Source organism: Propithecus coquereli, unplaced genomic scaffold (genome assembly GCF_000956105.1).
Source record: "Propithecus coquereli isolate 6110/MARCELLA unplaced genomic scaffold, Pcoq_1.0 Scaffold8, whole genome shotgun sequence".
Lineage (NCBI taxonomy): Eukaryota > Metazoa > Chordata > Mammalia > Primates > Indriidae > Propithecus > Propithecus coquereli.
In genome coordinates, this window is record NW_012154173.1 from 16,350,529 (window position 1) to 16,368,291 (window position 17,763).

A 17,763-nucleotide genomic window follows, 5' to 3' on the forward strand; every position below is an offset into this window, starting at 1 on the left:
CTTGCCTACACAGATATTGGGACTAGGCCTGGTATTGCATACAAATATTAGTAGACAACGTGACCAATGGACCAGAACAGAAAGCCCAGAAACTACTCCATATATCTACAGAAACTCAATGTATATCAAACCAATGTTAGAAATCAACATGCTGGGACACTTTGTTTTCTCTCTGGAAAAAAAATGAAATTGGAACCCTACATCATACCACATGTAAAAGTCAATTCTAGGTGATTAAACACTTACACGTGAAAATGCAAAACTATAAAATTTTTAGAAGACTGTATAGGAGAACACATTTGTATTCTTGAGATAGGAAAGGATTTCTTAATCAAAACACAAAAATCACTAAACATAAAGGCAAGATTGAAAGTTTGTCTACATTAAAATTAAGCACTCTGGTTCATCAATAGATACTATAAAGAGTGAAACACCAAGTCACAAACTGGAAGAATTTTTTTTTTTTGAAATGGGTTCTCACTATTTTGCCCAGGCTGGTCTTGAACTCCTGGGCTCAAGCATTCCTCCTGGCTGAGCCTCTTTAGTAGCTGGGATTATAGGTGCACTCCACTGCATCCGCATCAGAAGAATATATTTTAAACAAGCATAATCAGTGAAGAATTAATACCCAGGATATTTTAAAAATCACTAATGAAAGAGTAGGTAATATAATTAAAAACCTGCAAAAGATCTGAATGGGCATTTCATAGAAGGAAAACCCAAATGACCAATAAGCATATGAAAGGATGTTCAACCTTCCTAGTAATCAAGGAGATAAAAATAGAACCACAATGGTATACCATTTCCCACCCACCAGATGGGTACACATTTACAGTCTGATGATGTCAAGTGTTGACAAGGATGTGGGACAACAAGAACTCTTGTTAACTGTTACTGGGAATGTAAATTAGTGCAAAAATTTTGCAGAACTACTTAGACTTATCTAATAAGTTGTAGATGTATATATCCTTTGACTAAGGAATTTCACTCCTGTGTATATACCTAGAAAAACCCTAGCATACGTGCACCAAGAGATACATACAAGAGCATTCATAACAGCACTGTATGTAATGGCAAAAAAGTAGAAACTACTCAAAAAAACTCCATCAACAACAGAATGGATACATAAATAACGGGATGTTCTCCCAGAATATTATGCAACAGTGAAAATAAATGAATGACAGTCACTGATGTGAATGAATCTCAGAGATATAATGTTGAGTGAAAAAAAAAGCAAGTTGAAGAAGGATAATTATGAAGTATACGTCCATTCACTTAAAGTTCAAAAATATGCAAAACCAAGCGATAGATATACCAATTAGGAATATAAATATATAGCTGTAATATTAAAAAGAATAGTAAGAAATGATTACAGGCGATTTAAGATAATTACTTCTGAGAAAGGAAAAGCAAACAAGGAAATCTAAAGGTAATGGTAATATTCTTTTTCTGAGGTAGAAAGTCAGGGCATATTTATTTGTATCTATTTAATACTTAATACAAACAATAACAGATAAAGAAGTTAAGAGAATTACCCCAAAAGCCTCAACCAGTAACTAACAGAGTTGGGGCTCGCTCGACATGGCACTGTCGGACTCCACGGCCCTCTGTGTCAGCCCTGCAGTACTGCTCTCCAGGTGGCGGCAGGAAAGGCTGGTAGGTCCCTTTCCCAGCTCTGTGAATACTGACGCCTCCCCTTAGGCCTGTGGGATCCTCCACTCCCTTCCATGGGAGAATTTGTAGGGAACTAAGAACCCTCTCCTTTTCTGAAGGAAGCACATTTATGAATAGTTTCTTCCTCTAGTCAAATCTTGGCTTACCCTTCCCTCTACTATTTTTCTTTTAATTGAGGTGAGATTCACTTAAACTAACCATTTTAAAGTGAACAATTCAGGGGCATTTGGTATATTCACAATGTATAAGTGTATAATTCACCACTTCTATCTAGTCAAAAAACATTTTCACCACCCCCAAAGGAAACCCGGCAGCCGATAAGCAGTTGCTCCCTGTTGCCTTCTCCCCCCAGGCCCTGGCAACCACCAATCGCTATGCTTTCTGCATGTATGGATTTACCAATGCCGAATATTTCATACCAACAGAATCATATGCTATTTGTCCTTTTGTGCCTGGCTTCTTTCACTTAGCATAATGTTCCCAGGTTCATCCGCACTGTAGCATGTAGCAGTACTTCGTCCCTGTTTTTATGGTTGAATAATATTTCCCTTCTCCTCTACTTTTTTGCACTTTCCTCCACAGAATGTCTTGGCTCCTTTCCCCCTTTTCCGAATTAGTCCTACTGCTCTTGCTCTTCTCTAGCAGACTGCTGGGGATTCCGGCTGCTTCCATTTATCACATTTCATTTTGATGGTTTGATCCCTTGTCTAAGCTTACCTCAGTTTAGGTTTCTTTGCAAATACAGTCTTTGGACAACTACTGCTTCATTCAATTACTTGATGAAACTATTCAATAAAACAGCCCAATATGACTCCACCTGCCCTGCCTGACGTGTAGGACACCATTTGCTATCTTATTCACAAAGACATTGGGAAAGACTGTGCCAAATGCTCTGCTTGTATTAAGATTCACCCCTTCTAGAGTTCTTCATCTCCATAACCCCCTACTCCTTAACTCCTTCTCAATTCTTCAAATCTGCTTTAACTGTCACTAGCTGTCCTCACCTACATCCAGGTGAGGCCCCCTAGTGTTCACTTTCACGGCTCCTATGTGTCTCCTTTGGTGGGCTTATTGTACCTGTAATTAACTAGCTCTTTGTATGGGTATCTGCTTAATATTTGTCTCCCCACCTCCTCTGCTGGGTTGTAAGGTCCAAGATAACTGGGAACGATGTCTTTCTTTTATCCAGCCCCTTGCACAGTATCAGGCAAATATTAAGTGATCAGTAAAAGTTTGCTGTTGAACAACTATCTCAATAAACCTCGGCAGCCAAAAATCAAAGAAACCTCAGGTCCACTTTGAGCTGCTTTTTTGGGGGGCTTTCTGAGCTGACTCACCTGTCCTACTGCCCTGGCCTAACGCCTTGATAATGCTTACTTGATATTTTTATGTAAAGAAGAAGCAAAGTGTTCTGGACTAGTTGCAAGTATTATTTTCTACGCATTATTTTTAGAAATCCGTTCCTTTTGATCAGGGGGAAAGGGGTGGGAAGGAGATTGAATGGGGAGTGGCAAAAAGAGGAAGGATAAACTTCATCTCTTCCTCGGTGCCCTTTTCCTGGGCAGTAAGATGTGATGAATGCTGAACAGCAAATGTAATAAATGTCTCAATATCTTGGCCAAGAGAGACAGTCTAATTACAAACCATATGGCCTTTTCAGCTCAGCGGTTGTGAATGTGTTTGGGTTTTATCCAGGTGAGCGGCAAGAACGGTTAAGCAGTCAACGCATTTTTCTGTGCACTGAATCCCACATTTTTAGATCCAAGGTCAACACTATAAAATCTCCTTCTCCTTTAGATACTTTATTCCCCCCTCCTCCAAAAAAAAAATGGGGAAACCATAACTCCACAAGAAATTTTTAGGGTGTAGCTGGGAATTTTGGTTGAATTTCATCCCACTGCCTTCAGCTTGGAAGAAACATATTGAATTTAGCTCTTGTATTTTTAATTTGCTTTTCCAGGGTGTTCAGAGTTAACTGGTAACAATTCAGGCTCTTTCTTCTACACCTTGTTACAATGTCACACATAAACATGTGCACACACACTCACAGACATACGCAGTCCCATGAACAAGGTTCTACCTTAAGAGGGCTTTATAGGCTATAGGTTCTATCTGCAGATGGTCTATAAAGTTCTCTTAGCTAGCAGAATTTGGATTTCACTGTGGCCTGCAGCTAACAGAGGAGGAGTACAGTATAGGGTCTAAATGAGCTTGTTTAAACTACTCAAAATCTCACAAAGTAGAACTTCTAATTTGTGAACATGTGAAAGTAAGGGAAATAAGCTGGTACCCATTAACTTTTACCTTTCATGTTTTAGAAAATGGGGTGAGGGCTCCTCCAAGACATTCTCTCTTTTCCATTTAATTTTGATTGATTCATAAGATCAATAGAATTCCCCTGTGTTCCTAACATCCCACTGGAAGTATATCATTATTTTGACAAAGAGATGGGAATCTGTCTACAAGTTCTACAGCTACTAGTGAATACTGAAGATACCACTGTTTGAACTTCACTCCCTTTATTTCTTAAGGGTAGAAGCTGAATTATGTCCTTTGATACAGTTGAAAGAGACACAAAAACCCAAACAAATCTCTCCCCTCTGCTACCAAATCCCACATGTGCCACCACTGCTGAACAGAGACTGGTACCAGGTTACACCATCAAAACGTATCTTAGACCTTAGCTAAGGTCAAGGAATAGGCATGTTTGAAATATATAACAGAATAAAAAAATATAAACAGAATAACAAATATGCAAGAAAAAACCTTACATATATAAAATTAGAATTGTTGAAACTATCTCAAGGCAGGTGAAAAATTTCCAATGGTTTTGTATAAGTCAATTAGTAAAAAATGATTTGATATTTCAAATTTGAATTTTCATAAATTAAGAAATATTTGTAATGTCCTATAACATGTTCTGAAAAGTGAGATTTGAGGTGTTTAGTCACTGAATTCAAATTACACATGTAGTTTTCTACTTAACCCCTGTTTCTTTCCTCTTATTTGTTATTCTAGCAAGGTATAAGAAGACAAAGAGTTAAGCAGCTATTACTTTTATTCTGGAGGGAGGATTGCCTCATATTAATTTTGCTATACTTTGTATCTTGGCATTTCTGGATAAAAGACAGGGAGAATAATAGAAGAAATAACTGCTAACCATGCTTCTTTAAAATCAGTGTTCATGTATGAAAAATAAATTTCCAGTTGAAATCGTCATATACTGGCCAAATCTCTAAGCACAGTATGATCTGTAGCATAGCACTTAGATGGATAATTAATATAAAGCCCTGACTCCACCTACTCTTCTCCACCCCATCCTGTTTCATCTCAATGAGCTTCCCTCACCCCCCGCCCCCACCAACCAAAAGCAGAGTATTATGCTCTGGTGACATTTTGTCTTAGTCCCTGCCAGTAAGTATTGGCTCCTCTGTTTTTATAAATATACTTATCTAATACAGATTTTAAAATGTAAATGTAAAGGTAGATAATAGTTCCTCCAAAGAAAAATTTCTACTGATAAAAATCATCAAGCTTGAAATCCAGATTTATAGTCTATATAGGGAAACACCCTCAGTACAGGCTATATAATTTACAAAACCCTGTGCAAAATGAAAATGTGATATGCTTTATTCAAAAATTAAGAATTTTAAGACAGTGACAGCAGAGCAGTAAACCAATTGCTAGAAATCCTAGCCAGTGCTATAAGGCAAGAAAAAGAAATAAAAGGCATACAGATTGGAATGGAAGAAATAAAACTGTTCTTATTCGCAGATGACATGATTGTCTACATAGAAAATCCCAAGGAACTCACACACACACACAAATCCAAACTACTAAGTGACCTTAGCAAAGACATAGGATACAAAGATACAAAGGCAATACACAAAGGCAATTGTAAATACTTGCAATGAACAATTGGAAACAAAATTTAAAACCAATGCTATGTGTAATAGCTCCACCCAAAATGAAATATTTAAGTATCCATGTAACCAAACATGTAGCAGCTCTGTATGCTGAAAACTACAAAACACTCATGGAATACATCAAATGAGACCTAGATAAGTAGAGATACATGAGGTGTTGATGGATTGGAATATTCAACATAGTAAAGATGTCAGTTCTTTCCAAACTGATCTACAAATTTAATGCAATTCCAATAAAAATCTCAGCAGTATTTTTCTGTAGATCTAGACAACCTGATTATAAAATTTACATAAATTTTATATAAAGGCAAAGATACTAGAATAGCTAAAACAATTTTGAAAAAGAATGAAGTTGGAGGAATCACACTACCTGATTTTAAGATTTATTCTAAAGCTTCAGGCAGCAAGACAGTGGGATTGGTGAAGGGACAGACACATAGATCAATGGGGCAGACTAGACAGTACAGATATTGACCAATAGATATATGGCCAATTGATTTTTGACAAAGGCGCAAAGACAATTCAAGGGAGAAAGGATAATTTTTTCAACAAATGGTGTTAGAACAATTAGATTCCATATGCCAAAAAGAAAAAAAAAAAAAAAAGAGGCTGGACTTAAACCTCACACCTTACACAAAGATTATCTCAAAATGGGTCACAGATCTAAATATTATACATAAAACTATAAAATTTTTTGAAAACATTAGAGAAAATCTTCATGACATAAGATTAGGCTAAGAGTTCTCAGACATGACCAAAGGCACAATCCATTTAAAAAAATTGATGAATTTTATTTTATCAAAATTTTTCCTCTTGCAAATAAGCCAGAAAAAAAAACTTAATAACATGTGGATATGATATCATTTTTGTAAAACAAACAAAACTCCATAAATATTTGCACTAAAGTTTTAAAAAGGATTATGGTATCCTTCTGGTTGAAGGGTAGAGTGTAGAGTTACCTCTGACTCTAAACCCTCCTGTTGTGGTTGAATTTTCATGGGCAATTCTTTCTTTCATATAAGGTCCCAAATCTTCCCACCACGGGCAGCTTTCAAAAGAGCAGCCTCCTAGAGAAGCCCTGTAAAGGTGAGGATTGACTCCTCAGATCCCTCCCCACTCTAGCACCCTAGGATTTTATCATTAGATCTGATGTGAGTACTGAAAATCCCCTAAGTGAGAAAATGTTTGCCATTTTTTATTTAATTTCAGAATCACTAAAATAAAATTATCAAATCCCCAATGTCACCCCAGTGCCTCCTAATGGACTCAGACCTTGAAGAATGCTGTTTATCATGTGTCATGAGACATTTAATTTCCAAGTGACTAGTGGTAGCCTCTTTCAAGTGTATTTTCCTAAAAAACCTTAAGTGGGTCCCTTCTTTTGCAGAATGGATCAGACCACAGTCCATTTATTGGACCACAGTTCATAAAGCAAAGTCTTCAGATGGAGTCTGATTTCCATCCTTAACTGGCATTAATTTTGCCTGTAACTACATTAAGTCTCTGAATTAGTGGAGTACAAATCTGCATCTAACTAGTACAACTGACTGACTGCAAATCAGGCATAGATTCTCATAATGAAATGTTAGCCTCAAGATCAGTGGCAGGTTTACCACACAGTTAATGAAACTTAAGCTCAAGGACCCTCACCTGTGCAGACCCTTCCAAGGGCCTGCCAGGGCCCTAGCAATGTGTTTACATTTTTGTAGATTTGCAAAAGTAAGATATTTTGACCACAATCAGCAAAAGCATCTCTTTTCACTTTGACTTTCCTTCCATCACTCTCTTCTGCCCGATGAGTGGCAATGGAAGGGCTGTGGACACTTTGGGGATTTGGTTAAGGGGATAAAGAGTTGGGGATAGGTTTCATTTGAGTTGAGTGGGGTATGTTTCTGTGGTTTGCGACAACTTGGTGTATAGTTAATCATTGTTAGCCATGCAGGTGTAGGAATTTCTTTAGGTAGACTCCTACAGCTCACCGTGCCAGTTGACTCACTGAGGTGTCACACAGTATGAATGTGTCTGATGGGCTCTGCCCCTGGGAGTATTGGGTGGTATAGGGACAACAGGCTTGAAATGTACGGTCATAGGTGGTCTGTGGAAAATTCCCCCAAATTTTACAACCTATATATGAAATAAACCAGATAGGAGTTTTTCTGAATTTGACAACGATCCCTAAAAATGTAGACAGCATTATCAATAATGAGTTGTAAAGCTGAAGGAAAATTTTTTAATTCACCAAAAATAAAAAAATTTGATTAAACATGCTAGAGAAAAGGCAATTATTTTTCTATTCTTCCTATAGAAAGTAATATTATAAAATTATTGTTACATGAAGAGGCAATCAAAGAATATGCAGCCACAAAGCATCAGGGCGAAAGTATTACAGAGGTGTGCCAGGCAGTTGATTAAACGATTGCTATTTTCCTAGATTTTGTGATATGTATGGTGTTTTGTCAGTTTTTAAGCTCTGCGATTTGTTGTGATTTTCTTTTTCTCATTCTAAATAAATATTCAGTTTCAGATCTAATTTTGTGTTCATTTTTTTAAAGAGAACTGCCCAAATTGTGTAAATTTCAGGCCCCACAAAACCTGGATTATCCCTGGATGGGAGCTTTTAAATATTTAGAAATAAGATAAATCTTTTCCTTTTGGTTAAGGATTCTTAGTAACACAGCCAAATGGGATTGTACTTTACTTCATCTAGAATCTGACCTCTGCAATGGAATTGGTAGCTCCGGGGCGTCAGCACTGAGAACAGTGAGAGGCACAGAGATTCATCACCAATCACCCAGCAGGGAGGACACCTGGGTGGAATCTGGCACCTAGCGTGGATTTCTGTTCCAGAAAAGAAATCTTCCACAAAGAAGGGAAGGTCTAATGAAATGACCTGGTGGAGCTTTTATCTAATTTAAAACAAGAAAGACTTTTCAGAGAAGAGTATGATGGACTGGATTTGGGACATCCAGGTTCAATTCACCTACGTTTGGTTTTCCCACTCTAAAGGAAAAGTTAAGAGAAGGTCGACACAGTGGATGATGATGACAATACTCTCCTTTCTCACTGTCCCTTCCTGTCGTCTGTCCGTGACTGAGTACTGGGTTGGATTGACAGATGTTATGGGAGATCCTGTGGACAATGGAGCCAGCCACCCCTGACCTAATCTTATAACAATTTCTCTCTCTCACAAGAGCAGATGGCATTTATACACCGGGATTATCACTTGTAAGCAAGTTGTGGCAATATCACCAGCCCTTGCCTGGAGAGAAGGAATTTCCATGCATATATCACTGCTTAACCCACTTATTAGTAATCTTGCTTGTTTGAAATTTTTGGTTCTATGCCCCCATTAAAAGATTAATTCGTCCTTTTATAGCTCGAATAAAACAAAGGAATATTATAATTACATTTCACCATGGGCCCACAATTTGGCTCTAAGGGCAGTAATAAAAAATGGTCAGAACACCTCCTCTGTTTGCTGGCCTGGCCACCCAGGGGTCCCCATAGCAAGGGGTCACAGGTTGTAAGTCATCAAAAAGAAGAAAAGTCAAGGGTTGGCAGATTTTCTTGATGTGCATTCTCTTCTATTCCAACAGAGATCCTAAAGAAACAGGCTGAAATGCTTTTCCCAGGAGAAATTTCTACCTGGGTTCTCCTGTCCTGGTCGGTCTCACCCAAACCTCCTGACTCCAGAGCTCACTGTTATAATGAGACCATGAATTGCATTTGCTTTGCTTTGTCGTCAGCATATTTCATGATTTCTTTCTAACAGTGTCAGGCTCTGCTTTTGTCTCTGCCTGGTGAAGGTAACTGTCTTTTCATCCATCTTGAAAAATGCACCAAAGCTGATGGTCTGGGAGATCCCCCCATTTGGTTGTTGGGTCTCTCCCACTCCCGTGATAGCTGTTGCTGCCGTGGGACCTGGTGCTTGGTAGGGCCTATGAAGGGACACTCACTACCCCTGCCCCCTGCTCTCATCTTACTCCACCTTTTTCCATGTCGGTCTTGATCTGTTCCTCGAGATCCTCGGGGGACACATAGAAGTCCTCTTCTGGCTTCGATGATTTGGGCCGGCAGTGTCCACAGCAACAGTTGCAGCAGCAGCACAGACAGCAGCAAAAATAGCAGCCCGTCAAGAGGCCGATGATGACAAACAGGGTCTAGGGGAAACAGAGGCGGGGCAAAATGGGGGGTGAGGGGTGGTGGGGTGAGGGGAGAACCCCAGAAATCAAGTCTGCAGCCTTGTACCCCCAGAGACCTGAAGACATCACAGTTCACCCCACAGACCACATATTGAATTAATGAATGTATAAAGTAATAAATAAATGATTAGCTTCATCTAGTGAACAGCCCCACAAACATAAAAGGTTTGCTCGCTAACTTTGTCACAGCTAAAGATTAAAAGAAACTCTCAACTTCCCCAATTTGAAACTGTAAGAAGTCCATTTTTGTGAATTGAGCAAAATCAAAGTATGATTTTATTAAAAATACGTTATTTGAAATAGAAAGTGGCTTACACATTGTTCATCGGAATGCACCTGCTATCCAATTAGGGGAGCATGAGGGACAACCATCACCTGTGTGCCTCTGTGCTTCTTCCATAACCTGAGGTCAAGACCCTATGCTAATGACCCTTACTTAGGTCCTGCTTGGGCCTCCTGCTGCCTGGCTCTGGCCCCAGGTGTGGGGTGGAGCCTCTGAGGGCTTGGGGAGCTTCAGTCACACACTTGCACGCAGGATCTCTTTGCTAAGGAAACTTTACATTTTCATTGTCTTAGATGAATTACTCTGAAAACAACTGCAACACCCTCTGCTCACCAGCTGCCTCCAACGCTCTCCTGTGCAGTGTTCTTGAGCCATTGCCCCAAGAAGCTCCTCCTTTTTTTAGCTACTTTTGCTCTTTTTGTTTTTACTATGCAATTCTCGCATTATTCTCATTTCTGAAAATTTTCTTTCCATTTATATACTGTTTTGTTCTTTCATTATTCCAACTAGATTGTTTGCCTTTTCTGGGAAATAACCTTGCCTATCCCTTACAATGTTCAGCACAGTACTAGGCACAAGTAGGTGTCCAGTATTTTTTAAAATACATATCTCTGATGCCATGTTGATTCATTCATGTAGTGCATACATGATTGCTGTGTGCAAGGCCACTCTGATGGGCACCGTGCAATTGGGCTTTGGTACAAGTAGAAGGGAAAGGTATATTTTCTATGGCCTTATTTTTTTTTTCACCTTTTTTAAAAATTTCTGCATATTATGGGGGTACAAATGTTTAGGTTATGTTGCCCTTCCCCCCCCCCACAGGCAGAGCTTCAAGCGTGTCCATCCCCCAGATGGTGCGCATCGCACTCATTATGTACGTAAATACCTATCCCTACCTCCCCGCTCCCATCTGCCTGACACCTGATAAAGGTTATTCCTATATATCCACTTAGGTGTTGATCAGTGAAACCAATTTGCTGGTGAGTACATGTGGTGCTTATTTTTCCATTCCTGGGATACTTCACTTAGTAGAATGGGTCCAGCTCTATCTAGGAAAATACAAGAGGTGCTATATCACCATTGTTTCTTATAGCTGAATAGTACTCCATGGTATACATACACTGTAAGGTCATAGCAAAATCCCCCCCCCCGTGTGTGTGTGTGAAATGTAAGGCATGTAAGGCTATAGCAGAAAGTGTTCTCTTTAATTCTAACTGATGCCATCTGCTTCTGTCACTGTGCTTGCTCTTAGTTGATAGTTAAATACAGCTACACGGGACAGGAGTGACTCCATGACAGGCTGAACTTCCTAGAGTAGGCCTGCAAAGATGTAACAAAACCCCCCGTGAGTCCTTGCTTAAACTTGCCTGCGAGTGTCGATTGCAGCTTCTTGGAATTTCTCCACCCCAGGCTGGCAGTTCTGATTGCAGCCGACGTGATTATCCCACCCTCGGCCTCCTGGAGTAGTTTGTGCAAGATTAAGCCTCTGGAATTTCCTCTTATCCGTCTGCCCCGAAACTCCTCTTATCCGTCTGCCCCGAAACTCCTCTTATCCCTTTGCCCCTGACCACCTGCGTGTGGTTTTTACCTTTATAAACCTCAAACTTGTAAGCCTTGGCGCGGCAGCTACCCAACCTGGTGACGCTGTGCGCCCCTGCGCTGCGCTTGTAATAAAACCTCTTGCTTTTTGCATCAAGTCTCAGTCTCCGCTCGCTTTTCAGGGTGGTCGTCTCTCCCCTGGGCCCACCGCGGAATTATCTGCGGTCTAACAACACCACATTTTATTAATCCACTCAGGTATTGATGGACACTTGGGTTGTTTCCGCATCTTTGCAATTGTGAATTGCGTATGGCCTTATTTTTTAAAGAGCCACATCAGGAATTATTTTGTGTATCTCTCACACTAGTGGGCAGACTCTGCTTGTCTGTATGAATTTTGATCAATTTTGTCAACCTCCTGGGCAAAGAATCATATTCTCATTTTTATACAGGCAGTCCCCTATATGCACTCAGGTGCCCGTGGGTAATTATCTGGAACTGCAGATGTATCTTCCCATGGGAGAGAATCATGCCTAGAGGTGAGGTTCCCGTGCAAGCCCACAGAAGCCCATATTGTCATATGACGTTCAACCTATTGTCATGAATGACACTGTCAGTATGTACACTCTCATTCCAAGTTCCAAGTGTTCAACAACAATGGAGAAAAGGGTTTCAATGGGAATTCCAGGTATCCTCAAGGAAAAGAACCCTGGGGCTGCAATAGACACCGAAGCTTTAGGTTGTAGACTCGGCATGCACATGCACAAAAACATATTCTCTCTAGTGAAAAAAAACAGCAATCAGAATGCTACTGAGCATGAAACTTGCCTTTTTTGGAGATTTGGGTTTTTATTACTATAATAATAATAATAATACTTATTATTATTAATTGCAACTCATATGAATGTGGAGTGAACTGTCCATAAAATATGCTGATAGACTAGATGTATGGCTCTTGTATAAATATACTTTCATCAGAAGATAAGGATATTGGAATTCATAAACACATAACAACCATCACCAAACATACATATATTAGAGATTCCTAGGAAACCAAACAAAATTTACTACACAAAAGCTAATCCTGATTGCACTGAGTCCTTAAAAATGTTGCCTTTTTCTTAACCAGATATCCATTTCAGTCTGTCTCCCCCTCTCTGCCTCTCCAACTCTCTGTCCTTCACTACTTAATTCTCACCTTTCCCCCTCATTTCCTTCTCCACGACCTCAAAGCAGGCTCCATGTGAGCCTCTGACATAATTACCACTCATTCTCCCCAGTATTGTGTTTGCTGATGTAGCCTAAGCTATAGATAGTAGAGTACATGGCTAAATTTGTCCTATAATAATTTATTAAGCAGTTGTCACCCTAATAAATTATTTTTGGTTTTGAGCAATGAGTCAGTTCTTAATTAGTCATTGCAGGGGACGTGGGGGCACTCAGAATTAACCTGAAGCTCCAATTTCAAATATAATTAATGTCTAGAAGTATTTTAAGTCATGCGGTATTTTATAATTATTTGATGAGCTAAACCAAAAATGATCCTCAAATAACTGCTTTCGGTGGAAGTGGTATCTCTGTTATTTATAAGAGCTTAATAGGAGTAAGGTTAGACTTTCTCTGAGGTGGAGCCTTAAACAGTGAATAAGAGCATGGTCTTCCAGGAAATTGTTTTTGAGAAAAAAAAAAATCTGATTCACCTTTGCCCACCAGCTTGACAGCATGAAATAGGTGTTAACGTTTTCGTCCCCAAATTGCTCGGCCACGTAGAGTCCCAGCGATCCGTACTTGTCGTATATGTTTCTCTTCGAGAGATCCGTAAGTATGGTGTGGGCGTTGTTGATTTCTTTAAACTTTTCGGCCGCGGCTGGATCATCTGGATTCTTGTCTGGATGATGTTTCAGGGCCAATTTTCTTTTAAAATAAAAAGAAGGGAGGAGAAGGGTTATTTGGCAAGAGTTAAAGATGACACTTTAGAAGGGCACCGTTCATTTGTATGTCCTTTATTCTCGCAAATACTGTGAAGTTAGTTTCACACTCGTGGCGATTTAACTAAGAAATAAGGTTTTCTCTCCATGGTGTCTCTTGTTTCTACTGTGCAGGCACAGTGGTCTTATATCTGTCCTCACATCCCCAAAGGAATTCTCCATAGCTGTGTTAGGCAGCTAGTGATGCATTCGGGTCTCCTCGGGATGAACGTGGGTGCCCTTGTGGTTCACCCCCACCCCCGCAGGCTGTCAGAGAGGCTCATGGGAGATCTGCATGAGCAGTCAGACTCAGGTCACATGACTCCCAACTGTCCAATCAAAATGGTTCCATGGTGACGTGTGACCCATGAGGGAGGTCCCAATGCGGACACGATAAAACAAGACACAGACCATAACCGAGGCCTTTTTTGTCTCTCTTTTTGCTGTGACAGTGGGTCTGATCGTTGTCTGTGGCGTGTGTATCTCGCTTTGCAAACCTGTGTCTTGCTCTTACTCTATTATTCTATCTTTCTCTCCTCAATAAACCTCACTTTCCTGCTTGCCTTCCTTTGGTGCATCTGGCCATTCTTTGGCCATGGGCGCCCCAAGGAGCGACATTTCCGACTGCGACCCAACAGCTGCGTTGTTGTTGAGCCGGAGACATTTTGCCGTTTTGCAGCGAATGTGAAGTTTCTCTTTACCTGGAAGCTGATCTCAAGCCCATCCCCCCATGCGAAGGCCTTTAAGAGTTCCAGCAACAGGACCGGTTTACACCAAAATGCCATTTAGAACTGGAAGAACTTTCCAGAATTAACAGAACTTCACATCACATATTCTAAAAGTTCAACTCAGCTATCCAAAAAAAAAATAATAATAAATAATTTATCCTCTCTTGAACATTATGATCCCTTCATTAATCTTCCACAAGTCCTAAGTCCCTTTTGTTTTTCTGAGCAAATACTGTGACTTCCCTTGTATTCAAATGTATATTTGGCCTCTTTCCAAATAGGTCTTTCCACTTCAAATAATCTGTAGAAATTTACTTGTGAGTGAAAAGCCCTCTGCTCTCTGCAGATCATAGCAGTTTCTGAGGGGTAGGGCTGTGTGCTCTGCGTGTGGGGAGGTGAGGGTGGAATTTGGGGGTGTCCTTTATTCTTCGGTTATGCTCGAGTTTAAAAGGCAACCTAGAAAATGGAAGTGAGAGCTCAGCTGTGAGTGTCGGACTCTTGGCTGGGGCCATGCCCCTTATTTCCCCTGCAGGCAGATTTAAATAATGATTAAAGCTATGTTCAAAATTGAGTCTGTGCTATTTTGTCACTAAAAAGTCAATTAATTTTATGACTCTCTACTGGAAATTCCACATGACTCATTCTCCCTACTGTGCTATCATGGATATAGATGGGAATACACAGTGAGCTTTTGTTTATTGTATGGGTTTGGATCAAATTGTTTCATTTTAATACAGTAATAAAAATCCAGAAGCAGAGCTACAAAGTAAAGTACACCTCACAAATCAATCGACATGAGAAACTGAACAAATCATGCCCGTTTTAGGAATTAAAGTGATTAGGAAGTAGATGAATATTTAAGCAGCTCAGCAACATGATGCTTAAAAAGTACCAAAATATTTAAAAGCATAAATCATGGTGTATAATCCATTTTAACCCCAAACTCAGAATAAATTACAAAACATAAAACAATGATGGTTCATTTTAAATCTATTCAACTAGAACATTTTTAATCCTTTTTGAAAGATGGAGTATTTATAAATTCTTATACATGGGACCATTTGGCAACATGTGTTTTACATGCAGAATTTCTGATGAACTCTGTTGCTAATAGCATAAATGTCTATTTTTTCATTTTTAAAATTTTTATGTTTACCATGTGCCAGTACAATTATAAGCATGTTATAAATATTAATTCATTAATTGTCACGATAACCCTATGAGATAGATATAATTGTGTCATTTTATAGATGAGGGAATTTAGACACTGAGAAGTAACTTGCCTAACATCACATACATAATAGTTAAAGCCAGGCTTTGAACACAAGCAAGCAGGCCTTGACCACATACTCGTAACCACCACTACGCTACTTCCTGTATTTATGTTTTTAAATTTAAAAAGTAAGGCATGCAGAATATTTAGTAGGCCATTGTAAGGAGGTTGGCTTTAGTCTGGGTGATGTGGGAAGCCGTCAGGGTGTTTTGAGAAGAGTAATAGGAGGATCACTCAGTCTTGGAGAGGACAAAGGCAAGACAGGGGAGACTCTTGTAGTGATCCAGGCACACAGTTCGTGGGTGGTTGGACCAGTGTGGTAGCAGTGGATATAGTGAGAAATGGTTGGATTCTGGATATATTTTGAGGACTAGCTGATGGATTGGACATGGGGTGGGAGAGAAAAAGAAGAATTAGAAGGCACCAAAGTTTTGGCCTAAGCAATTGGAAATTTGGATTACTATGTAATGAGATGGCACAAGAATTTTTTTTGGTAGTGGGGAGTGGTATGCTAGGATTTGGGAGTTCCATTTTGGACACCTTTGAGATGCCTATTAGCCTTCCAAGTGGAGATGAAGGTAGAGGGAAATGAGTCTGGAGTTCAGGCAAGAGTTACTGCGGGAAATGTACATTTGGGAGTCCTTAGCAGGCAGATGATATTTAGAACCATGGAACCAGAAGAGTGGGTCCAAGAAGTACAAGGACTGAGCTTTGGGAAGGGATAACCAGAAGAGGAGGCTAAGAAAGAAAGGCCGATGATGTAGAAGGAAAAGCCCAGAGAGTGTGCAGTCTTGGGATCCAAATGAAGAAAGTATTTTAAGGAAGAGAGTGATCATCTGTGTCGAATGCTGTTAACAGGTCTTGTAAGATGAGGACTAAGAATCGACCACTGGATGTAGTGATACAAAAATCCTTGGTGACCTTCACACACACACACACACACATGCACACATTGCACATACATACACACAGATAAATGTATATATGTCTTTACACAGAGAAAAATAAGCAGAAAAGAAATAGGAAAATGGAAGATTATAACCAAAATTAATGGTGCTTATAGCTGCACATTGGGATTACATATTTAGTTTTAGGTTTTTTGTTAAACCAAAACTTAATTTTAGTTAACTAAATTTACTTAGTTAAACTAAAAATTTAGTTTTTTGTCAAACTTTGCTTTAGCTTTGTTTATTATAAAAATCTATACATAGTGTTCGTGTGGTTTTTTCCCCCTAAGCATTTTAAACCTCTTGTCACAAATTATGTTCTGTTTGAATAGCTGAAAGTTTAGAATTTGTTCCCTTAGATGACCCATTACCAAATTAAGAGGGAGGTAAAAAAAAAAAGAAAAGAAAGAAAGAAAAGTCCCCAAACTGTAACAATACAACAATCATCATGAAAAGCCTCAAGTGAACATTAGTTTTAACAGCATATTATTCCTGAAATTCCCACTCTGGGCCCTGGACTAGGAATCCCAGCATTTCTCCCCCTGATGGTTACAAAGATATCGTGTCCACTTTATCAAATGAAAGGGCTGTTACTTCTGCCTTAAAAGCAAGAAATCCCTGGAAAACGCCTCTTTATATACATTTTCTTGTTTTGGGGGCTCAGTTGTAGACCGACGCACACCACCCAAGGCTTCAGCAGAAAAGCCTGGCTTTGTGCCATTTTTAAAGCTGCTTGGATCTCTGTCAGCTCACAGGGGCAGGGCACTCCATCCATTTATCATACTCCCAACAATGGACTTGGCAAATTCGGAGGGTTGGAACACCTCCATTTGTAACACATCCAATTCCCAGTCGTCAGCAGCATTTTGACTCCTCTTGGCAGATACTCTTGGCTCTGAGGAATCCTTGGGAAATATGGTGAGCAGAGGCAGCTGCCAAAATTACACAGCCATTCAAGGAGCTAGTACTGCAATGTCCCACCCACCTGCAAATTGTCCTTAGAGCAAGAAAACACCTGTGGAATTTAGTGTTTAAGGAAGTGGTTGGAGTGCATTTAAATGGAATAGTCATCTATTCATTTTAAAGGTATTCCTTGTCATTCCTAATTTTATACTTAAAGTAACATAATATCCAACCAGAATGTGAGCCTCTAACTCTGAATCTCTCTATACTCTTAGTTATCTGTTAACGTGATATGGCTATAACTAATATTAGAAATAGCAT

The 17,763-nt window shown here is 39.6% G+C and overlaps 1 protein-coding gene across 1 annotated transcript in view; it reads right to left on the minus strand.

The window, feature by feature from the left end:
* DNAJC5B (DnaJ (Hsp40) homolog, subfamily C, member 5 beta) overlaps window positions 1–17,763 on the minus strand; it is a 41,428-nt gene that overhangs the window by 5,618 nt on the left and 18,047 nt on the right. Inside the window, exons 2-3 of the mRNA XM_012663147.1 lie at window positions 13,325–13,538; window positions 9,589–9,760 (exon numbers count right to left, since the gene is read on the minus strand). Of these exons, the coding sequence (XP_012518601.1) occupies window positions 9,589–9,760; window positions 13,325–13,538 (386 nt within the window). The remainder of the gene's footprint in view (window positions 1–9,588; window positions 9,761–13,324; window positions 13,539–17,763) is intronic.